Source organism: Dipodomys spectabilis, unplaced genomic scaffold (assembly GCF_019054845.1).
Source record: "Dipodomys spectabilis isolate Male_0828 unplaced genomic scaffold, ASM1905484v1 ptg000157l, whole genome shotgun sequence".
Taxonomy (NCBI): domain Eukaryota; kingdom Metazoa; phylum Chordata; class Mammalia; order Rodentia; family Heteromyidae; genus Dipodomys; species Dipodomys spectabilis.
The window spans coordinates 5811342-5836402 of NW_024870834.1; the positions used below are offsets into that span (position 1 = coordinate 5811342).

At 41.9% G+C, this 25061-nt stretch overlaps 1 protein-coding gene across 1 annotated transcript in view; it reads right to left on the reverse strand.

Moving 5' to 3' along the window:
* Window positions 1-2345: 2345 nt before the first annotated feature.
* Window positions 2346-25061, reverse strand: part of Golga5 (golgin A5) — a 40922-nt gene continuing 18206 nt past the window's right edge. Inside the window, exons 8-13 of the mRNA XM_042692686.1 lie at window positions 16787-16915; window positions 14762-14860; window positions 10389-10614; window positions 7561-7666; window positions 5553-5616; window positions 2346-2796 (exon numbers count right to left, since the gene is read on the reverse strand). Of these exons, the coding sequence (XP_042548620.1) occupies window positions 2716-2796; window positions 5553-5616; window positions 7561-7666; window positions 10389-10614; window positions 14762-14860; window positions 16787-16915 (705 nt within the window). The 3' untranslated portion in view covers window positions 2346-2715. The remainder of the gene's footprint in view (window positions 2797-5552; window positions 5617-7560; window positions 7667-10388; window positions 10615-14761; window positions 14861-16786; window positions 16916-25061) is intronic.

The following is a 25061-nucleotide window of genomic DNA, read 5'->3' on the forward strand; positions in this document are numbered from 1 at the left end:
TCAAGGCTTCACCTGCTCTTTTCTTTGGTCTCTCCCCAAACCCAGAGGCCCTTCCCCGCTTTTCCCAGTACTCACCTGGCCCCCTGTTGAATTTTCTGGAGCAGCAGAAACTGTAGTTTTTCACAAAGCACCATATCTATAATATCTAGAGAAGGAAACTTTAATCTTACTTTCCAACTGCCACCTAAAAATAGCACAACTTCATGTATCCATTTGAAACGCCTTTAAGTACACACACTTGGCTAGGCAGGACACAATGGGCCCTCCGGCAACTTCCTCCGTCTCAGGGTAGGTGCATGGTAACCCTTTACAAATTCTAGTTTGTGTAGTCAAGAGTAAGGAAACTAAAATTCAAAGGTTTCGATTACTACAGAAAAAGAACTCCTGAAACACTTACTTAAATTATTTCCAAAGCTTAGAGTGCAGAAGACTGAACAAAAGATTTACAGACATCTCAACAAGCAGCCAGGAGGAGTCCAGAGCTAGAGATCTGGCAGTACACAAGGATGAAACATGTGCCTTTTCCATGTTAAGTTTGTAACCTGGTTCAAATCATTTTCCAGAAAGGTTTCCAAATTAGGAGCGAAAAAAAATCTTTAAAGTACACTAACAAGTCTAAAGTCTTACTTTATCCTGCTAGAGATCAGATCTGACTTCATAGCTCAGACTATGGTAAGCTAAGAAGTGAATCACCGCAAACCCTATATAGACTTAAGAGTGTATCTCTACACCAATTTACTAATGTTTATTTTTGTATCATTTGGAACTTTCTGACTCATTCATATCAAGTGCAAAAAGTCTAAACATACTCAATATGAACTTTACAACTTTATCTGATTAGGAGAAATAAGAAATACACATCCCAGAATATACTAAAATTTTAAAAAGTTTTGTATGTCTTATATGTTGATTAAAGTCATGATGGCGACATCATTAAAAACAGAAACTGGGACTGGGAAGGTGGCTCAGTGGTAGAGTGCTCACCATGCATGCATGAGGCCCTGGGTTCAATTCCTCAGCACCACATAAGCAAAAAAAGCCAGAAGTGGCACTTTGGCTCCAGTGGTAGAGCACTAGCCTTGAGCTGAAGAGCAGAGGGACAGTGCCCAGGCCCAGAGTTCAAGCTCCACAACAACAACAACAACAAAAAGTTAATCTATAAAAAAAAACAAACTGGACGGGCACTGGTGGCTCATGCCTGTAATCCTAGCAACTCAGGAGGCTGAGATACAAGGATCACAGTTCAAAGCAAGTCTGGGCAGGAATGTCCATGAGACTCTTATCTCCAAAAACCTGAAGTGGTGCTGTGGCTCAAGTGGTAGAGTGCTTGCCTTGAGCTGAAGAGCTGAGGGACAGTGCCCAGGTCCTGTGTTCAAGCCCCATGACCAACAAAAAAACAAAAACAAAAACAAACAGAAACTGTCAGGTTTTTAGCTAGGCACTTAAGCACTGCATCAAAACCATCTCATCTTTTTTTTTTTTTTGGTGGTCCTGGGGCTTGAACTCTGGGCTTGGGCGCTATCCTGTGCTCTTCAGCTCAAGGCTAGCATTCTACCGTTTGAGCCACAGCACCACTTCAGGTTTTCTAGTGGCTTATTGGAGTAAGAGTCTCACAGACTTTCCTGCCTGGGCTGGCTTTGAACTGAGATCCTCTGATTTCAGCCTCCCGAGTAGCTAGGATTACAGGCGTAAGCCACTGGTGCCAAGCTCCATTAAAATAATTCTAGCAGATTTTTTTTTGGGGGGGGGGGGGGTCAGTTGAAGGGCTTGAGTCATCGGTACCCCATCTCCTCTTCATAGGGAGCCAATGTATATATATATATATGGTATTACCTATGAAGAGACCAACAGGACCCAAGTGACAGAACAACTTAAGAATCTAGGTGCAAAAATGAAAAGGAAGACAAAACAGGGGGTTGCACTGGACTAACTGAAAACATCTTTTCAAAGGATAAGGCTGTAATAACTCTGTGTTGTAGTCCTAAATTATACAAGTAGTGGCCATGGCTGCCATGAGCAGGTACAGGCTGGAGAAGAGAAGCAGGGAATTCTGTCACAAAATGTGACAGAATGTATGTGACAGAAACCAGGCAGACCACACAGGGGTTGTAGGGGAGATGAGGGCTGCCACAAAACACTGTTGGCCTCCACACACTGCCCCTCTCACCAGAAGACCTTCTGGAAAAGTCTTGCTTAATGGGGATGAAAAAGCATTAAAAGATATACATATATAATAAATTTTATTTATGTACTTATAAAAATATTTACACCAATCAGGCCTTTAACATGTGAAAATTAAATCTCTATTTGCAAAGTTAAATATGAAAATACAAAGCAAACTGAAGTATCAAAAAAGAATCTTTTTATTTTTATCACTAAATACAATTTGTTTCCCTGATTACAACCCATAATCAGTGTCACTTAAAATTTAGGAAGGTCTTTACAGAGGTGAACACCCCAGGATCTCTCTGTGTATTTCAGGACTGCTGGACTCAGAGTCAAGCTTGTTAAATTGTTGTGTTTTAGAAACTCTTACCATTTGAAGGAAATAAGAGGAAGATCTAGGTAGCAGAGCACTTGTATAATAACTTAAAAAAAAGTTAAAAGCTGTAGGGGTAAAATCATCTCGGACACCGTTCTCAGCAGTTTAGGCAACTGGCCTTTGTGCCAACCCCAGGTCCAGAAAAGACAACCACTCATTCAGTCTGGCTCAGTTCATCTGCCATATGGTTGGTCATGGTGCATTTCTGGTGTGTAAGTCAATAGGACAATCATGACCCAAAGGTGCAGCAAAGCCTAAAGAAAGGAAAGACAATTCATGGATTACCAGTAAATCTGTCTTTACCAAAAGCCCTGCTTGCAGTCTCAGAGGGTAAGAAACATGTCTTGTCTCGGATCTGAAATATAGGTGGGGCTCAGTCCATGTTTACTGGACGGTGAAGGGACAAATGAACAATGAAGTCAGCTCAGTGTAAGGAGTTGCTATAGCTCCAGAATGCTCAGTGTATGCTTTACAAATAATATGGTGCCTTGATTAGAATCCCTACAGACAGGAGTTGGCTGCAAGGCTTTGTGGTGTTTGAGGGCATGTAGACAGGCTCTGGTGAAGAAGAGATGGAAAGTATTCTCAACAGGAGTGGGTTGTGGTATTGGTACCCCCCAGGGTGATGCTGCAACACTGAAAAGGCCCATCACCCAGACCTCCCCGGTCTGTACCTGTCACTGCCGACACCGGCCTAAGAACTCAGTCCCTGGTCTGAATTCTTTCTGACCCATTCTTTATTTCGTTCTCCCCATCCTCCAGTTACAGAAACTTTTTTAGTGGAGTAATTCTTCCCTCTAGTGGATCACAGAGAAATTTCAAGCAGGTTTCTGTTTCTCCTGAAGGAACAGCCCCTCTAAATCCAACCCAACCACTCTGCAGACCCACAAAGCACATGGTATATGCATGGCGGAGGGAGGGTGCTTTTTAGGCACAGGACACACAGAACAATGCCTAAACTTCAACTGTTTTTGCTAAGGAACCTAGAAGAACACAAATCACAAAGCATCACTGAAATGCCTTAAGAAACTAAAGCAAAATATGAAAGTAACTAAAGCAACTCTATGTCAATATAGAAATTGTTTAGTATTGTATTTTTATCATTGGAGGTAACAAACTGCACTAAGACTAATTTTATTTGTAGGAAAAGCCTTAAACCAATTTATATTCTAAGTGCTCTATAGTTTTTGTTGTTGTTTTTTTTTTTCTGTCGGTCGTGGGGCTTGAACTCTGGGCCTGGGCGTTGTCCCTCAGCTCTTCAACTCAAGGCGAGCGCTCTACCACTTGAGCTACAGCGCCACTTCCGACAATTTATATTCTAGATATAATGAACTTACAATCTATTTTAAGGAAATATGGTCAATTATGAATTTTACCCTCTTTCAAAATTTTTTTTTGGGGGTTAGAACTGAAATCAGCATTTGTAATTAGTGGGAAAAAAATGAGAAGTGATAATTTAGGAAGGATGGTCAGACAAGACAGTTTTAGGGGGATTATTATTTACTTTGGCCTAGCTGTATTTGATCTAATATAGTTCACTAGTAAATAGCCTCTGCAGGAGACAAGAGGTCCTGGGTTTACTGTCAATGATTACAAATTTGTTATTTAGAGTCGTATTTGTAGAGGAGGTCATCTACAGTTGATAAGGAGATGAGAGAGGTCCAGGAGTGAAATCTATATGCCACAACATCATAAATCATGAGGAGGATCCAGGACAGGAACATGGAAAGAGGTTTCAAACATGGGAGAAAACCAGAATTATCTGGGTCATTAGCCACGGGAACCAATGTTTTTTTTTTTGTCGGTCGTGGGGGTCGTGTTGAACTCTGGGGGCCTGGGTACTGTCCCTGCACTCTTCAGCTCAAGGCAAGTGCTCTATCTCTTGAGCCACAGCACCATTTCTGGGTTTCTAGTGGTTTTTATTGGAGATCAGAGTCTCCTGGACTTGCCTATCCAAGCTGGCTTTGAACTAAAAGTAAAAAAACTGAATAAGCTTGAAAAATACATGTAATTTATTATGTTATAATGTAATTACATTTATAATTATTGTGTAATTATTGTGTTATAAAGTCGATAAGAGTCCTATCAGGCTAGGAATATGGCTTGGTGATAGACTGCATGCATAAAGCCCTGGGTTTGATTCCTCTACCACATAAACAGAAAAAGCCAGAAATGGTACTGTAGCTCAAGTGGTACAGTGCTAGCCTTGAGCAAAAGAAGCTCAGGAGCAGTGACCAGGCCCTCAGTTCAAGCCCCAGGACTGGCAAAAAATATAATAAAAAAGAAGAGCCATATCCTTACAGTTCAATACTCGTGATTTTCAAAAAACTTTAAGTCACAGTGGTAGGAAGAAACTTCTTTACCTTTACATGAACATTCTATCCTCTTTCAAATTTGACTGCTAAAAACAACAGTAAGAATAGCAGCCTTAAAGACTAGCTAAAGAGGCCAGGCATTGGTGGCTCACACCTGTAATCCTAGCTACTCAGGAGGCTGAGATCTGAGGATCAAAGTGCAAATCCAGCCTGGGCAGGAAAGTCTATGAGATTCTTATCTCCAATTAACCACCAGAAAACCAGAAGTGGCACTGTGGCTCAAGTGGTAGAGTGCTTGTATAGCTGAAGACCTCAGGGATAGCACCCATGCTCAGAGTTCAAGCAACAAAAAACAACAAAAAACTAGCTAAAGGGGCTGAGAATGTGGCTTAGTGGTAGAGTGCTTGCCTAGCATGCATGAAGCCCTGAGTTCGATTCCTCAGTACCACATAAATAGAAAAAGCTAGAAGTGGAGCTGTGGCTCAAGTGGTGGAGTGTTAGCTGTGAGCAAAAGAAGCTCCGGGACAGCACCCAGGCCCTGAGTTCAAGACCCAGGATTGGCACCAAAAAAAGAAAGAAAGAGAGAGAGAGAGAGAGAGAGAGAGAGAGAGGGAGGGAGAGACAGAGAGAGACAGAGAGAGAAATAGAGAAAAGCTAAAATCAGATGCAGCAGTATTTTGAACAAGTCTACTTACCATATATATAATTACAAACACTCGTGCTATGGGGTATCTTCGGAGAAAAATTCCCAGACGAATACTGGCAAATGGGTGGGGAAGAGAGAAAGGAATTACACTCAAAACAAATCTTCCCTTGTTACTATCTAGTGTTTTTTAAAATGTCACTCATTTAAACTATGTGGTTACCAAAGAGGAATGATTTTTTTTTATAGTAGACTGTAAATGATTACTTAAAATAACTATGCAGAAAGATCACAGTAAACAGTGTTATCATTATTTGGGCTGTTGAACTTTAAGCACAGGGCATTTCTCTCTTTTTTTTTTTTTTTTGTCGGTCGTGGGGCTTGAACTCTGGGCCTGTGCACTGCCCCTCAGCTCTTTGGCTCAAGGCAAGCACTCTACCACTTAAGCCATAGCCACTTGTGGTTTTCTGACTCGTTTATTCGAGATAAGAGTCTCATAGACTTTCCTGCCAGGGCTGGGTTTGAACTGCGATCCTCAGATCTCAGCCTCCTGAGTAGCTACCAGCACTTGGCAAGGCATTTCTCTTAATTCTGTGGTCACAATTATAGGAGATAAACCTGCACCCTGTGTAAATAAATTTTGTTTTAACAATTAAAGAAGTTACAGAAAAGATGAATCCTAAGAATGAAAAAACAGTGTGACTGGCATTAACCTGTAAACAATCAATGTGGATGCTTTTATGTGAATACTTGCTTCCAAGAGGACACAGCTATCCAAGCAAACACTTGTACAGACAAATACAAATGCAGTGTGACACCCAGAGCTATGATCTCGAAACACGCTCCCTACTCACGCACTGCTCTGCTTACTGCCATCAGCACAATGTACTACCCAAGGACGCTATACACACGATGCAAATGATTTGTAGCTGAGATTCATGAGCTTCATTTGGAAGTATCCTAGTCCTGTGGCTTCATGAATCTTAGTGCTATTCCAGCACAGAAAGGTAGGAAAACATTACTGTATTATGTAAAATTCATTAAACCTGTTTAAATTATAAACACTAAGAGAAAAATGGTATACAGTATGTTATTTACACATGAAATTTATCAAAGCAATATGTTTCTGGCAATGGTAGCACATGCTTGTAATTCCAGCTATGCAGGAGGCACAGGTAGGAGGATTGTCATGTAAGGTTTGCCTGAGGAAACAATGTGAGACTCTATCTGAAAAAAAAAGCATACAAGGCCCTTAGTTCAAACCTCCCATGACTACCATTCCCCTGTTGCCCCCCCAATAAGACTAGAAAGTTAATAGTATAAATTCTATATATTAAATATCAAAATGAGTGCTGTTCAGTTATATATAGCAGCATCTTTTCTTCTAATAACATGATAAGCTACTGGGATAAGACTTTCAATGAACACATCTATATGAGATAGAGAATTTCTCAATGAAAAAATTTTTTTAAAATTATGGAATCTTGGCGGGCCTGGTGGCTCATGTCTGTATGCCTATAATCCTAGCTACTCAGAAGGCTAAGATCTGAAGATCATGGTTTGAAGCCATCCCAGGCAGGAAAGTCCATGAGATTCTCATCTCCAATTAACCCCCAGAAAACCAAGTGGTATTATGGCTCAAAGTGGTAGAGCACTAGCCTTGAGCAAAAAGAGTTCAGGGACAGCGCCCAGGTCCTGTGTTCAAGCCTCAAAACTAACTTTTTTTTTAAATTATGGTATCTTGCGGTTTCTCAGGCTGATCTTGAGCTCCTAAGCTCAACTGATCCTCCTGCCTCAGCTACCCAAGTGCTGGGACTGCAGCCTCAACGAGATTCGGCAAGGATTTTGTTTTTTGTTTTAATTATAGGAAGAAGAGAAGTAGTTAGCATCCATTATCTTTGATAAAGCATAAGCACTGGTAGACCTCTTGAAGCAATTTCATGGCAGTGAAAATCACAAATGAAGTGAGTTGAATGTCCTTGCAGATATTAGCTCTGCCAATGGGAAGCGGTTATAAAAATAGTTATGGCTCATCACACACTCTGACCAGCACTGCTTACCTAAATTGGTCAATGGAACTAGCAGCTTTGCGAACTTTTCCATACATTCCTGCCAGATTAGTTTCCATGTCATTAAAAAGAACAGGAACATTTCGCAGCCGTGTCCCTATTAAATAAGAAAATAGATCAATGTACTGACAACTAAATCAACGTTCTAAGAAAGTTAGAACTAAAGGGGGCAGGAGGAGTTGGGGAGGTAGGGAGGGAATTGATGGTAGGGGGAAAGTAAAAGAGGAGGTAACAATGCTCGCTATGAAATGTACTCATTACCCTACTCATGTAACTGTAACTTCTCTGTACAACATTTTTACAATAAAAAAATTTAAAAAAGGAAGTTAGAATTGAAAATATATTATTACATGTGGAAGGAATTATCAAGGCCAACTTTGTAAGCATTATACCAAAGGACATGAAACTATAAAGCTAATTAAATTTGATTACTGAGGTATTTATATATTTCCATTTTCACAAAAAGTAAAAGATCAGCCAGGCACCAGTGGCTCACACCTGTAATCCTAGCTACTCAGGAGGCTGACATCTAAGGATCACGGCTCAAAGCTAGCCTAGGAAAGAAAGTTCATGACACTTTTATCTCCAATTAACCACCAGAAAACCAGAAATAGTGCTGTGGATCAAGTAGTAGAGCACTAGCCTTGAGCTGAAGAGCTGAGGCATAGCACCCATGCCCAGAGTTCAAGACCCATGAGTGACAAAAAAATAATCAGCTGGGTGCTGGTGGCTCATGCCTGTAATCCTAGATTCTCAGGAGGCTGAGAGCTGAGGATCACAGTTCAAAGATAGCCTGGGCAGAATGACTCTTCTCTCAAATTAACCACTCAAAAACTGGAAGTGGAGCTGTGGCTCAAAGTGGTATGATGCTAGCCTGGAGCAAAGAGCTCAGGGACAGTGGCCAGGCTCTGAGTTCAAGCCCCACAACCAGAAAAAAAAATCATAAAATGAAAACTATTTCTACAGTAGAAAAATGTACCACAATTGTAAATACCTAGTGTTGGTGGGAGTTGACACTAACAACCTTTGTTACTGTGCCAACAGGATTGAGGCTGGGCTTCTGCTCAGTTCCCACAATGAATACATACTTCATTCTCATGCACAATGGACAACTCACACTTAGATTACGGCTCATCTAGTATTATGATTCTGAGTTTTCACTTACTGGCAGCCACTTAGATTACAACTCATCTAATATTATGATTCTGGGTTTTCACTCACTGGCAGCCTTCCTGTCCTTGTACTTCCTTGTCCTATTCTATGACAACACGGACTAAAGCCCCTTCTTTTTGGTCAGTCATGGGACTTGAACTTGGAGCCTGGGTGCTGTTCCTGAGTTCTTTTGCTCAAGGATAGCACTCCACCACTTTGAGCCACAGCGCCACTTCCAGTTTTCTCTTAATTAATTGGAGCTAAGAGTCTCACAAACTTTCCTGCCTGGGATGGCTTTGAACTGCAATCCTCAGATCTCAGCCTCAGGAGTAGCTAGGATTACAGGCATGAGTTACCAGCACTTGGCTTCCAAATCCTTCTTTATGCTTTCAAACTTCACATCCAATCTGCTAGTAAATTCTATCATCTGGCCTTTAAAAATCAATCCTTCCTTCCATCCCCAATTCCCATTATGAGTTAATGCAATGGCGGCCTCCCCACCTCCTTGTCTCTGCTCCTAGTCCTCTGAAGTCTATTACTGTTATTACAGTAATGCAGGGATTTAACCCAAGCCTCTTGCATGCTAGGCAAGCACTCTACCACTGAACCACATCACCAGACCAAATCTATTGTTGACATAGCCGCAGTGGCATCCTGAAAAATAGCAAGTCAGATCAGTCTCTCTTCTCATGAGCTTCAGTGGCTTCCGACCTCACTCAGAGTACAGTCCTTACAAAGGTCTGCACAAACACCTCAAGCTCTCTGAATTCACCTTCCACTACTCTTGCCTCCCCAGACCCCTCCAGCTGAACTAGCCTCCTTGATGTTCCTGAATCATCCTAGAACACATTTGTCTTGGGGCTTTGCACTTGCTCTTTTGCAGCCTAGAAGGTTTTTCCTATATTCCTGTAGGCCTTTTTTTTTTTTTTTTAACTTTCCTTGGAACTTTAGTAAGGTTCCATTTTCCTTGACTACATTGCTTACAGTTTCATCTTCACACCTGACATCTTCTAGTTTTAAATTTTTTTGGGGGGGGGAGTGCCACTTTCAGTTTTTTGTGCCAGTCCTGGGGCTTGAACTCTGGGTCTGGGTGCTGTCATTGAGGTACTTTTGCTCAAGGCTAACATTCTTCTACTTGAACCACACTGCCATATCTGGCTTTTTATGTGATTAATTGGAGATAAGAGTCTGACAGACTTTCCTGCCCAGGCTGGCTTCAAACCACGATCCTCAGATATCAGCCTCCTGTGTAGCTAGGATTATAGGTGCGAGCCACCAGCGCCCAGCTAATTTTTTAATTTTAAAGAAATCTTCAGAGTACTGAGAGATTTGATGAGGACTTTCTGAAGCTCTAAGACAAAAAAAAAATTGGATCTGTTGATGTTTATAATAAAACACTTTTTGAATATGCATTTTGGGATTCTACAGATTTCTCTATCAAAGTTATAGAGCATGGATAAGTCTGTAAATTATGCATTAGCTTCAGTACTCATAATTATTCATAGGAGGTCATTAAAGGAAATTCTGCTCCACACTCAGGTCCAACACCTGTGAGGTCTGAATCGGTCATGTACTAACTATACATGGCCCGGGTCTCACATCTTCACCAGAGAAGTTTCAGCAATATGTCAAAAGCCTGCTTCATTGCTGTGTCCCTCTTTGGTTACCTTCACCATTGTCAATTGCAGACATATTGATGGAGGAGCCGTTGCTAGTGCTTGCGGAGGCAGAGTGCATCTGCTGTTCAAGGCGCTCCAGTTGAAAGACCAGGGAGTTCTTTTCTGTGCTCAGACTCTCAAGCATGGTCTGCTTCTGAATGAGGGTCTCTGTTAGCTGATGGAGTCGACTTTCTAACTCAGATTGACTGCTGTTGCTTAAAGTTTTATTGGTAAGCTGAAGGACAAAATGTTCACAAAACAATTACATAAAATGAAAGCTATCTTGTACTCACATTATATATTTTCCTCAGCAAATTGTGATATTAGCAAATTTTTACGAAACTCTTACTAATGATTCTTTCAGAATCATTTCTACAAAGAGATTTTCAAATTGTTAACAAGTGGACCACAAATCACTTAAAAAATGTAATAGAGCCAGGCGCCGGTGGCTCACGCCTGTAATCCTAGCTACTCAGGAGGCTGAGATCTGAGAATCACCGTTCAAAGCCAGCCCAGGCAGGAGACTCTTATCTCCAATTAACTACTAGAAAACTGGAAGTGGTGCTGTGGCTCAAGTGGTAGAGCACAAGCCTTGAGCTGAAGAGCTGAGAGCCAGCGCCCAGATCCAGAGTTCAAGACCCACGACCACCACTAACAACAAAAAAGGTTGTGTGTCGGGCACTGGTGGCTCATGCCTGTAATCCTAGCTACTCAGGAGGCTGAGATCTGAGGATCGAGGTTCAAAGCCAGCCTGGGCAGGAGAGACCATGAGACTCCTATCTCCAATAAACCACCAGAAAACTGGAAGTGGCGCTGTAGCTCAAGTGGTAGAGCGCTCGCCTTGAGCTGTAGAGCTGAGGGACAGCGCCCAGGCCCAGAGTTCAAGCCCCATGACCGACCAAAAAAAAAAAAAAAAAGGTTGTGTGTCCTTTTATTATAAATAGTAATTCTTACTATGGTTACAAATCTATATATTATATATCCATATATTATACATATTATACGGTTACAAAACATATATAGTATAGGACTGGACATTTTGGGTCATATTTATGAGCCCAACTGAAGCAGGATTTTGAGTTCAAAATACAATGTGACATAGGAGATAATACATTTTCTTTTCCAGTCTGAGACTTTTCATTTTTTCCACTGATGTGTGTGAGTGCAGTGCATGTGTGTTTGTACAGTACTGGAGACTGAACCCTAGAGGTCTTGCACATGCTAGGTAAGCATTCTACCACACAAGCCCATATGTGATGTATTTTTTTTTGGTTGGTTGTGGGGCTTGAACTCAGGGCCTGGGCGATGTCCCTGGGCTTCTTTTGCTCAAGGCTAGTGTTCTACCTACTACTTGAGCCATAGCACCACTTACACCTCTTCCTGTTTATGTGTTACTCAGGAATCAAACCCAGGGCTTCATACATGCTAGGCAAGCAGTCTACCACTAAGCCACTAAGACTTGATGTCTTTTGATTGCAGAAAACCTTAGTTTTGATGAATCTCAATGTATCATTTTTTTCTATGGTTTTATATATCCTATATTACAAAAGGAGTAATTAACCTCCTAGGTATTATCACAAATTAGCTTTTCTTAACTTTATAACTCTTAACTAGGGATAATTAAGGTGCATGTTTCCTCATGTTTATTTATTCTCATAAAATAAGTTTGTTTTTTCTTTTGGTTGGTCGTGGGACTTGAACTCTGGCCCTGGATGCTATCCCCTGAGCTCTTCTGCTCAGGGCTAACACTCTACCACTTGAACTACAGTGTCACTTCCAATTTTCTAGTAGTTAATTGAAGATAAGGAATCTCACAGACTTTCCTGCAGGGGCTGGCTTCAAACTGTGATCCTCAGATCTCAGCCTCCTGAGTAGCTAGAATTATAGGTGTGAGCCACCAGCACCCATAAAATAAGTTTTTAATGAAAAGATATTCAAAACTGGCAACTTATTTTTTTTTAACAAAATAACTGTCCTCCCAGGTGGCCTAAAAATAACATGATAAGTACAAATTTTTCTTTATTCACTCAGGAGAACTCTTAGCTTCTTTGTGAGGTTTTCCCTATGATGTGAATTTCCTTTAATAAAACAAAGGGTTATTCTCAGTTCTAATTAGATGAAAAATCTTTAATACAAATCCTTTATTGGTTAATCCACACTTTTATGGCTAGTCCTTGATTAACTAAAACAGGCTTGGTTATGGGTCAGAGGCAGAGCATATATACTTGGATTCAACCCAGCACCAAAACTAAAACTAAACAAACAAAAAAACCCATATTATTTTAGATATCTTAGCTACTCAATAAGTATTGTTTACCTATGGATTAAAGTAGTAGTGGTTTTTCTTTTTTTCCTTTTTTTTTTTTTTTTCATTTCTTTGACCTGCTGGCAAGTCACGTACCATTTTTTAAGCACTTTGCAAAATGAAAGACGGGGGAAAAATGAACTTTAAGTGAACATTTCCCAAATATTAATTTTTTAGATAATGGACAACTAGTCAAAAGTTTGAGAACATTAAAAACTTAAGTGTATCAGCTTTTATGGTTCAAATTAAAAATTAGCTAACTGAACAATGAATAATAATAATCTTTTATGTAAATTATTTAAATGATTAATGAATTCTATATATTAAGTCAATTCATCAAGAAAGAGAGTAGACAGGGGCTGGGAAGGCGGCTCAGTGGCAGAGCGCTTGCCTTGCATACCTGAGGCTCTGGGCTTGATTCCTCAGCACCACATAAGCAAAAAGAAAAAAGCCGGGGCTGGGAAGGTGGCTCAGTGGTAGAGTGCTTGCCTTGCATGCCTGAGGCCCTGGGTTCGATTCCTCAGCACCACATAAGCAAAGAGAAAAAAGCTGGAAGTGGTGCTGTGGCTCAAGTGGTAGAGCGCTAGCCTGGAGCTGAAGAGCTGAGGGACAGCGCCCAGGCCCAGAGTTCAGGCCCCACGACCGGACCCAAAAAAATCCCAAAAGAACAAAAAAACAGAAAGAAAAAAGCCAGAAGGGGCACTGTGGCTCAAGTGGTAAGAATGCTAGCCTTGAGCTGAAAAGCTGAGGGACAGTGCCCAAGCCTAGAGTTCAGGCCCCACTACTGGACCCCAAAAAAAAAAAAAAAGAGAGAAGACAATGTATGATCATAGGTAGGTGAAAGCAAGAATTCATTAGTTAATGATAATGGCGGTGATAAACCTGGGTCCAAAGTACAGGGGCATTATTATTTTTCTGTAAGATTTACAATTTCAGAGTTAGGAAAAGAACTTGTGACTTACTGGCATCCTGTAAGCCATTAATAGACTTTACCAATCATTAGACTGTTCTTGGGGAAAAGAGTACAGTTGGATACTGGTACAATCACATGAAGTCAGAAGCTATGACACTCTGGGTGACTGGCAATAGGTAAATCACTTATATGCAGAGGCAAGGCATAGCACAGAGCAAACGTATGTCCACATGACAGTAGATTAAAATTCTATACCAGGCCTGGGGGTGGCTCAGTGGTAGAGTGCTTTCCTTGCATGCATGAGCCCCTGGGTTCGATTTCTCAGCACCACATAAGCAGAAAAAGCCAGAAGTGGTACTGTGGCTCAAGTGGTAGAGTGCTTTCCTTGAGCTGAAGAGCTGAGGGACAGTACCCAGGCCCAATGTTCAGGTCTCACGAACAACCCTCCACCCCCCCCCCCCCCAAAAAAAAGGAAAGAAAAAAAAGGAAAAAAATTCTATGCCAGACTGAAAATAACTGGAACTCAAAAATATAACGTCTTGGGGCTAGGAATGTAGCTTAGTGGTAGAATACTTGCCTAGCATGCATGAAGCCCTGGGTTTGATTCCTCAGTACCACATTAAAAGAAAAGAGCTGGAAGTGGTACTATGGCTCAAATAGTACAGCACTATCCTTGAGCACAGAGAGGCTCAGGGACAGAGCCCAGGCTCTGAGCTCAAGCCCCAGGACTGGGGACAGACAGACGGACACACATACACACACACACACCTTATTGTAGCTTTAAAAAAAGAATGATGCTTAAGCCAGGTACTGATGGTTCATGCCTATAATCCTATTTGAGGAGACTGAGGTCCAGAGGACTGTGGTTCAAAATCAGCCTATACAGAAAAGTCTGCTAGAAAACATTTCTAAAATAGCCAGCAAAAAGCTGGGTTGGAGGTGTGGCTACAGCAGTACAGTGCCAGACCAGCAAGCACAAGGCCCCAAGTTCAAGCCTTGGTATTGGGGGAGGAAAAGTGTGCACAAGAAGCCCTGGGTTCAATCCCCAGTACCAGGTGGAAGAAAGTGGAAGGAGTTGTAAGAGCAAGAAAAGGAGAATATACATGCTAAAAAAAAATGTTTTACTACAATATATTCTTCCAAATTGTACATCTTGATTCCTACCTGGTTCCTAAGTTTTTGAATTTCTTCTTCTCGATCTTTGATTCTGCTTTGCAATGTGTTCTTGGTTCGATACAGATCATCTTCCATATAGTGGAATTCCTACAAAATGAGGCATGAATAAAGAATGCTAAATCAAGTGTATTCTCCCTGAACCATGTCTAGAACCTTGAATAGTACTTGCCAGTACTTGTCACTCAGCCAGTATGCTGTTCTCTGAATGAATAAATGAGCAGATCTGAGGAAAAGCTAAAACTTTAGCATGGTGTGGTGACATAGGCCTAGAGACATTTGTGAACAGGATAAATCAACACAAGGTATTTTTAGCTTGCAGCAGTGAGAAGAAATGGCTCATTCTTTTATAATTCTCGGGTATATATTAAGATTATTAATAATAATGATAAATTGGGAAAATAGGGGCTCGGAAGGTGGCTCAGTGGTAGAGCGCTTGCCTTGCATGCCTGAGGCCCTGGGTTTGATTTCTCAGCACCATATAAGCAAAAAGAAAAAGCTGGAAGTGGCACTGTGGCTCAAGTGGTAGAGTGCTAGCCTTGAACTGAAGAGCTGAGGGACAGTGCCCAGGCCCAGAGTTCAGGCCCCACGACCAGACCCCCCCCCAAAAAAAAATTGGGAAAATATTCGCTACATATGAAGACTGGTATTCTTAGCAATATGCTGTTCATAAAAATAAAATTTAAAAATGACTATGGTTTTAATTGGTTAAGAGCAAATTTAAAGTTAGGTGCATGTAGATCACATCTGTAATCCTACCTACTCAAGAGGCTAAGATCTGAGGACTGAAGTTCAAAGCCAGTGTGGGCAGGAGTCTCATGGACTTTCCTACCCAGGCTGGCTTTGACCTGCGATCTTCAGATCTCAGCCTTTTGAGCAGTTAGGATTTAGGCGTGAGCCACCAGTGCCCTGCTCTATTAAACCACCAAAAAAGCCAGGACTAGAGTGTGGTTCAAGCAGTAGAGCACTAGCCTTGAGTAAAAAACCTTCGGGACAGAGTCCAGGTTAATAGTTCAAGGATAAGACTGGCAAACACACACACACAAAATGAAGTATGGGAAGAAGTTTATTTATAAACCAAGTAAAAAAGACGAGAAGCTGCATTAAAAATATGGGCACTTCCAGGTGCCAGTGGCTCACACCTGTAATCCTACCTACTCAGGAGACTGAGATCTGAGGATCGAGGTGCAAAGCCAGGCTGGACAGGAAAGTCCCTGAGACTCTTATCTCCAATTAACCACCAGAAAACCAGAAGTGGTATTGTGGCTCAAGTGGTAGAGCACAGGCCTTGAGCTGAAGAGCTCAGGGACAGTGGCCAGGCCCAGAGTTCAAGCCCCATGATCGATAGAAAAAAAAAATATGCGCACTGTGCTGGGAATGTGGCTTAGTGCTAGAGTGCTTGCCTAGCACACATGAAGCCCTAGGTTCGATTCCTCAGTACCATATAAATAGAAAAAGAGGAAGTGGCACTGTGGCTCAAGTGACAGAGTGCTAGCCTTGAGTACAAAGAGGCTCAAAGATGGCATTCAGACCCTGAGTTCAAGTCCCAGAACCAGCAAAAAAAGGAAAATCAACTGAAGGAATGGATCTGTGGCTCAAGTGGTATAGTGGCAGCCTTGAGCAAAATACAGGGACAGTGCTAGGCTCCAAGTTCAAGTCCTAGTACCAGCACAAAAGAAATAAAGAAGAATGGCCATCAATTGACATTGTATGTTTTAAAGTTTTCTAGACAGATACAAATACATAACTTATCAAGAAGATTTAAATACAGACACAGAGTAATAGAAAGAATTCTGGGCTGAGATAGGAATACTGAGTTTTATACTATTCTCTAATTAGCTTTATATTAGATAAGTCACATCACCATTTGTGCCTCTCTTTTTGATCTGTTAAACAAAATCAGAGCATGGAATGCTTTCCATCTACCATTACCACTAAACCCACACTTTATAGACTTCCCTGGGAAGTTTCTTCAAAGGACAACTAAAAGACAGAATCCTCCATCTCATCCCTTACCTGTTTCATTCTGTCCAATTCTGTCTCCAGTTCCTGTTTTGATGCTTTCTGTCCAGCTATCTGGTCTTGTAGGTCTTGTAACTGTTCTCTTGCTGATTCTGCTTCACTAACCTGTTGAGCCTCCAAATCCTGAAAAGAAGAATGTTACATGTGAAAGCAATGGCTAACCATTCAGTTCAACACTGAGTAACTACTGTGCACAGATCTGGACTCACCAGATCCCAAAAGGTAACAGTTTCAGTTCTAACCTGTAAGAAGTACATGCCTGAGGGGGGACCAAGATGGCGACGGGGCAGTAGGGAAACGCCACAGCTCTCTCCAACCAAAAAGAGAGTTCGAGTTCCAAAGTTTAATCTCCCCAAGAGACCGTCAACAACAAAAAGACGAACACTCAGAGAAAAACCAGAGGTGGAAAATAACAGAAAAAGAAAGAGAGGAAAAGAAGAATTTCAGAACAGAGAAGAGCGAAGACCCCCTCCCCCAACCTTTACTGGCCGCGCGGCAGTGCGCCAAGCCGCCGGCCAGCCGGCCCAGCCCGGTGGGGGCTGCCGGAGCCACAGAGACACAGGGGGCTGCTTGCAGATCACCAGGTACCGGATTGCAGAACAGCGGATCGCCAGGAACAGAGAAACCTACCAGCCGGGAGTCTCCACGAGGATCCCACCCCCACCCCTCACTCTCCACCGGAGCGGAGAGGCTCCATCCCGCCAAAGCCGCCCGGCACCAGCAGCGCGACAAAGGGACCTGTCGGCAGACCACCCGCCCAATCGTGATCGCAACTACCCGGCGGGGGGCCGCCCAACCCAGCCCGCAACCACCCCAACTGAACTCAGATTGCAACAACAACTGACGACCTACAGGGTGAGTACCCAACAGGGGACAGTGAATCCATCAAGGGAGACCAGAGCTGGAGGAAATCCCCAGACCCTTACCTAGACTCCCTACCCCAACACCCGGACCACAGGACCCACTAAAACTGGGAACTGTTCGAGAGCTCCACCAGCCGGTGGAGCACACTCTGCTGGCCAGGCCAGAGCAAGAGCGCCCCTGGAAGGGAGCTTAAATGCCCAAGCCAGGAACAGCGCCCCTGGGTCAAGACTACCAACAGTAGAAGAAATTTGAACTGTGTCCTCCAGGCTGCATAACCTAGGTGGTATACACATTAGCACAGGCCTAACGAGCACGCTCCAGGCTGGGGCTGGAACCAGGCCCGGGGACCGGCACCTGAACAAAGCAAAAAGGGTCAGAAGTGGGGCTGTGGCTCAAATGGTAGGGTGCCAGCCTTGAGCTGAAGAGCTGAGGGACAGCACCCAAACCTAGAGTTCAAGCCCACAACCAGCCCAAAACAAACAAACAAAAACACATCAGGAGCCCATAGCAGACTCCAGTATTTGGGAGAGTGCATCCAGAGCATCTGGTCTTCCCAAGAGCACCCGCAGGAGCAAACACAAGCAGTCTAGGCTGCTCAACCCTTCCAAAGGCGGGAATTGCTACAGCAGAGAGCTGAGAATCCTAAGTAAGTCAGAATAGCAGCTGGAAATAGGCTCCCAACAGAATCCAGATCAGGCACAGACTCTCTCTACCAATACAGAATCAGCAACCAAGCAAAGACAGACACACCAAAACAAGATTGAAGAGCAGTCTCCTGAACCCCCATGCGAAAATCACAGAGAAAAATCACAAGGTTTACCACTACCCAGGACAGCAAGCTCACCTCAAAAGCCAGCAGCCACGCAGGGGAGAGCCCCAGTGGGAGCAAAGCAGGAATGGAAGACAAAAACTACATCCAAGGGTTGCTGGAGGCAATGACTCAAGAAATAAAGCGAGAAATGGATCAGAAATTGAAAGAGCACAAGGATGAACTATCAAAAGATATACAGGATATCAAACAAAAGTTGGATGCAAAAATAGAAGCTGCACAAACCTCAGTAAGAAGTGAGATAAACGCCAAATTAGAGGTAATGCATACTGATCTCACCTCATTGAGAGGTGAGATCAGTACTCTGAGAACCAACATTGAATCCATAAAGGGATCCATTTCCACCATGCAAACCACAATAGAAGCCACGGTCAACAGAGTGAATGAAATGGAAGGTAGAGTGTCAGATACAGAAGACAGAATACACCAACTGGACCAAAAAGTGACAGATATGGAAAAATCACTCAAATTAAACCAAAGGGAAATTCAAGAGCAAGCAGATAATGCTAAAAAATTTAACCTTCGCATAATCGGAGTGGACGAAGGTGAGGAATTCCAGAGCAAGGGAATGCAACACCTATTTAACAAGATAGTCAATGAAAATTTTCCCTACCTCAAAAACGACCATCTTAACTACATCACAAAAGCTTATCGAACACCCAACAAGCAAGATCCCAGGAGAAACACTTCTAGGCACATTATAGTAAAAATGATGGATCTGAATAATAAGGAAACAATCCTGCATGCAGCAAAAATGAAGAAGGAGCTATACTACAACGGGAAAAAAATTAGAATCACTGCAGATCTCTCCACACAAACAATGAATGCAAGAAAAGCCTGGGAAAGCACCATACGAGCCCTGAGAGCCAATAACTGCCAACCCAGACTGATATACCCGGCAAAGCTAGCATTCACATTCGATGGAGAACTGAAAACTTTTAATAGCAAGGAAAAACTAAATGAATACATAAACATTAAGCCAGCATTACAAAGAATTCTAAGAGGGGGGACACAACCTGAAGAAAGCAACCAGGAACTGGGACCTGCCCCAAACAGGCATTACTCAAAGTCTAACTGAGCAAGCACAGGAGGAAAGGAAGGAAGAAAAACTTAGGAAAACGGAATGGCAGGGACAACAATGCATCTCTCTATACTTTCTCTTAATATAAATGGGCTGAATTCGCCAATTAAAAGAAAACGAACTGAGGACTGGATCAGAAAACAAGACCCATCCATCTGTTGCCTTCAGGAGACCCACCTCTCAGCCAAACATACAAACAAACTCAGAGTGAAGGGGTGGAAAAGGATCTACCAATCAAATTCCCCCAATAAGAAAGCAGGTGTAGCTATCCTGATATCTGACAAAATAAACTTTTCATTAAAATCAGTACAGAAAGACAAGGACGGACACCACATATTAATAAAGGGAACAATCCAAGAGGAGGATATAACCATCATCAACTTATATGCCCCAAATATCGGTGCACCCAGATATGTTAAACAAATGCTCTCAAACTTACAGAATAAAATAGATCCCAATACGATAATACTAGGAGACTTTAACACGCCACTCTCACCAAAGGACAGGTCTACCAACCAGAGGATTGGCAAAGAAGCTACCGAATTAAGTGAGGCCATACTTCAAGCGGAATTAACTGACATCTACCAAGTATTTCACCCTAAAACAACACAGTACACATTCTTCTCAGCAGCTCATGGAACTTTCTCCAAAATACAATATCATAGTTCATGCAAGGAACTTAAGCAAATACAAAGGGATCGACATAATCCCCTGTATCCTATCTGACCACAGTGGAATCAAGCTAGCTCTCAATAACAAAGCATACCGCAGAAATTTCTCTAATACATGGAAATTGAACAGCACACACTCCTTAACAAGGCCTGGGTAACAGAAGAGATCAGAGAAGAAATAAAGCATTTCCTACAACTCAATGAAAATGAAAACACCTCACAAAGAAACTTGTGGGACACAGCAAAAGCAGTCCTGAGGGGCAAATTTATTGCCCTCAGTGCCCACATCAAGAGAATGGAGACAGACCAAGTAAATAATCTCATGTTGCAACTAAAACAGCTAGAAAAACAAGAAAAAATGGGACCTAAAGCTACTAGACGAAGCCAGATAACCAAATTGAGAGCAGAGATTAACCAATTAGAAAATCAGAAAACCATAACCAAAATAAACCAAACAAAAAGCTGGTTCTTTGAAAAAATAAACAAAATTGATGGCCCGTTGGCAAGATTAATTAAAAAAAGAGAGGAAACCCATATTAATAGGATTAGGGATGCCACGGGAAACATCACAACACGTACCCAAGATATCCAAACAATTCTAACAGACTACTTTCAAAAGCTATACTCTCTAAAGGAAGAAAATCTGGCGGAAATGGATGCATTTTTAGAGAAATACAAGTTACCCAAACTGAGCAAAGAAGAAGTTAACCAATTAAATAAGCCAATATCCTATAATGCGATACAGGAAGCTATCAAAAGTCTTCCAACAAAAAAAAGCCCAGGACCAGATGGATTCACAGCAGAATTCTATAAGACCTTTAAAGAAGAACTAATACCCATACTCCTCAAGCTCTTCAGAGAAACAGAGAAGGAGGGAACTATCCCAAACTCATTCTACGAAGCCAATATCACACTCATCCCCAAACAAGGCAAAGACCCAACCAAAAAGGAGAATTACAGGCCAATCTCCTTGATGAACACAGATGCAAAGATCCTTAACAAGATTCTAGCTAACAGAATCCAGAAACACATTAAAAAAATAATACACTATGATCAGGTAGGCTTCATCCCAGAGACACAGGGATGGTTTAACATACGTAAGTCAATAAATGTAATCCAGCATATCAACAGAGCCAAGGTCAAGAATCACATGATTATCGCCACAGATGCAGAAAAGGCCTTTGATAAAATTCAACATTCATTCATGCTAAAAGCTCTGGAGAAAATAGGAATAGAAGGAACATTTCTAAAAACAATAAAAGCCATTTATGACAGACCAATAGCCAATATTATACTTAATGGGGAAAAGCTACAACCAATCCTCCTAAAAACAGGAACAAGGCAAGGATGTCCACTGTCTCCACTCCCCTTCAACATAGTCCTAGAACCCTTAGCCAGGGCAATAAGGCAAGAAAAAGACATTAAAGGGATCCGCATAGGGAAAGAAGAAGTTAAACTATCCCTTTTTGCAGATGACATGATACTATACCTCCACGATCCCAAAAACTCCATCCCCAAACTTTTAGAAATCATAAGTCACTTTGGCAAAATAGCAGGATACAAAATAAACCCACAAAAATCAGTTGCCTTCCTATACACTGATAACGCACAGGAAGAGAGGGAAATAAAGGGAGCAACCCCATTCACAATAACCTCCCAAAAAATAAAATATTTAGGAATTAACCTAACCAAAGATGTAAAAGAACTATTTAATGAGAACTATAAAAAGTTAAAGAAATTGCAGAAGACACTAGGAAATGGAAAGACCTCCCATGCTCCTGGATAGGCCGACTTAATATAGTAAAGATGGTGATACTTCCAAAACTAATATACAAATTCAATGCAATTCCTATTAAAATCCCAATGATGTACATCACTGAAAAACAGAAAACAGTCCAAAAATTTATATGGAACAACAAAAGACCTAGAATAGCCAAAACAATTCTAGGGGATAAAGACAATATGGGAGGGCTATCCATGCCGAACTTCAAACTCTACTACAGAGCTATAATCACAAAGACAGCATGGTACTGGCACAAAAACAGACCCGAAGACCAATGGAACAGAATAGAAGATCCAGATATAAATCCACAGGCCTACAGCCAGCTGATATTCGACAAAGGAGCCAAAGACATACAATGGAAGAAACACAGCCTCTTCAACCGCTGGTGCTGGGAAAACTGGGCAGCCACATGCAGAAAACTAAAAGTGGACCCCAGCCTATCACCATGCACCAACATCAACTCAAAATCTTAACATTAAACCTGAATCTCTGAAACTACTACAGGACAGAGTAGGAGAGACACTTGAACTAATAGGCACAGGAAGGAACTTCCTGAACAGAGTCCCAGGGTCACAACAAGTTGGAGAGAGACTCGACAAATGGGACTACCTTAAAATAAAAAGCTTCTGCACAGCTAAATCAATCGCAACTAAGCTAGAAAGACAACCAACTAATTGGGAAAAAATATTTACCAGCAATATACCAGACAAGGGGTTAACATCCTGTATATACAGGGAACTCAAGAAACTAATCCCTCCCAAACCTAACAAACCAATTACTAAATGGGCAAGGGAACTAAAGAGGGACTTCTCAAATGAAGAAATAAAAATGGCAAAGAAACACATGAGGAAATGTTCATCATCCCTGGTGGTGAAGGAAATGCAAATAAAGACAACCCTGAGATACCACCTTACCCCAGTCAGAATGTCCCACATCCACAAATCAGCCAACGACAAATGCTGGAGGGGATGTGGAGAAAGAGGAACCCTATTACACTGCTGGTGGGAATGTACACTTATACAACCACTTTGGAAAGCAGTCTGGAGGGTCCTTAGAAAGCTAAAGATTGACCTCCCTTACGACCCAGTCATACCACTTCTAGGCATCTACCCTGAACAACAGGAACCAATATACAAGGACACGTGCACCTCCATGTTTATTGCAGCACTGTTCACAATAGCTAGGATATGGAAACAACCTAGGTGCCCCACCACAGATGAATGGATCCAAAAATTGTGGTATCTATACACAATGGAATATTATGCAGCCATTAAAAATGACAAAATAAAGGCATTTGCAGGGAAATGGATGGAGCTAGAAGGAATCATGTTGAGCGAGGTAAGCCAAGAACGAAGAGACAAACGGTACATGGTCTCCCTGATAAGTGGATGCTAAATCCAAAAGGTTAGGTGATATGACAAAACCAACAGGACTTAAGAAACAAAGAACTCCCGCTCATCTGGTTGAACCACTACTAAATATCCCCATGCTGCTGATCACAAATATGGTATATAACATGTGAACACTGTTATATATTACAGACTGTGGTAGACAATTTGCTCCAGGGAAGTTAGAATGAACTTGTGACTTTGAAATTATGTAATCATTTAATCACAATCAAAAAAAAAAAAAAAGAACCTCGGGGAAGGGAGGGAGGGAGGGGATGGTAGAGGGAAAACAATGGAGGGGGTAACAATGTTCAAGAGGAAGTGTACTCATAACCTCACTCATGTAACTGTAACCCTCTGTATAGTAGCTTTACAATAAAAAAAAAAAAAAAAAAAAAGAAGTACATGCCTGTTGGGTGCCAGTGGCTCATTCCTGTAATCCTACCTACTCAGGAGACTGAGATCTGAGAATTGCAGTCCAAAGCCAGCCTAGGCAGGAAAGTCTGTGAGACTCATATCTCCAATAAACTACTGAGGAAAAGCTGGAAGTGGCTCCATAGCTCAAGTGGTAGAGCATTAGCCTTGAGCCAAAGAACCTTAGGGATAGTGTCCAGGCCCTGAGTTCAAGCCCCAAGACTGGCAGATTAAAAAAAAAAGAAGAAGGCTTACAGGGCTGGGAACGTGGCTTAGTGGTAGAGTGCTTGCCTAGTATATATGAAGCCCTAGGTTCAATTCCTCAATACCACATGGTATTGAGGACAAAGACAAAAGTGATGCTGTGGCTCAAGTGGTAGAACACCAGCCTTGAGCAAAAGAAGCTCAAGGACAGTGCCCAGGCCCTGAGTTCAAGCCCCAGGACTGGTTTAAAAAAAAAAAAAAAAAGACTCATTACTCTACATCCTAACTTTTCCCATCTTTCAAGACTTACTGACAATACTTTTTTTTTTTTTTTGGGTCTGGTCGTGAGGCCTGAACTCTGGGCCTGGGCGCTGTCCTTCACCTCTTCAGCTCAAGGCTAGTGCTCTACCAGTTGAGCCACAGCGCCACTTCTGGCTTTTTCTTTTTGCTTATGTGGTGCTGAGGAATTGAATCCAGGGCCTCAGGCATGCAAGGCAAGCGCTCTACCACTGAGCCACCTTCCCAGCCCCAAATGGCCAATTTTTTATATTAAATACTATAATTATATACAAACCATAAATTACAAAATGATGCATAAAGCTATATTAAAAGTATATCCCTGGGACTGGAAAGGTGGTTCAGTGGTAGAGTGCTTGCCTTGTATGCATGAGGCCCTGGGTTTGATTTCTAAATACCACATATGCAGAAAATGCTGGAAATGGCATTGTGGCTCAAGTGGTAGAGCGCTAGCCTTAAGCTGAAGAGCTGAGGGACAGTGCCCAGGCCCATTCTAATATCTGCAAGCATTCTGGTTGTACAAATAACACAAATTTGTGTTTAACCATCAGAGTGCATGATCCTGAATCCATAAAGACTCATACTTGTAATCCTAGCTACTCAGAAGGCTGAGATCTGAGGATCACAGTTCAAAAGCCAGCCCAGACAAGAAAGTCTGTGAGACTTCTTATTGCTAATAAACCACCAAAAAAAACTCTAAGTGTCTCTGTGGTTCAAGTGGTAGAGTGCTAACCTTGA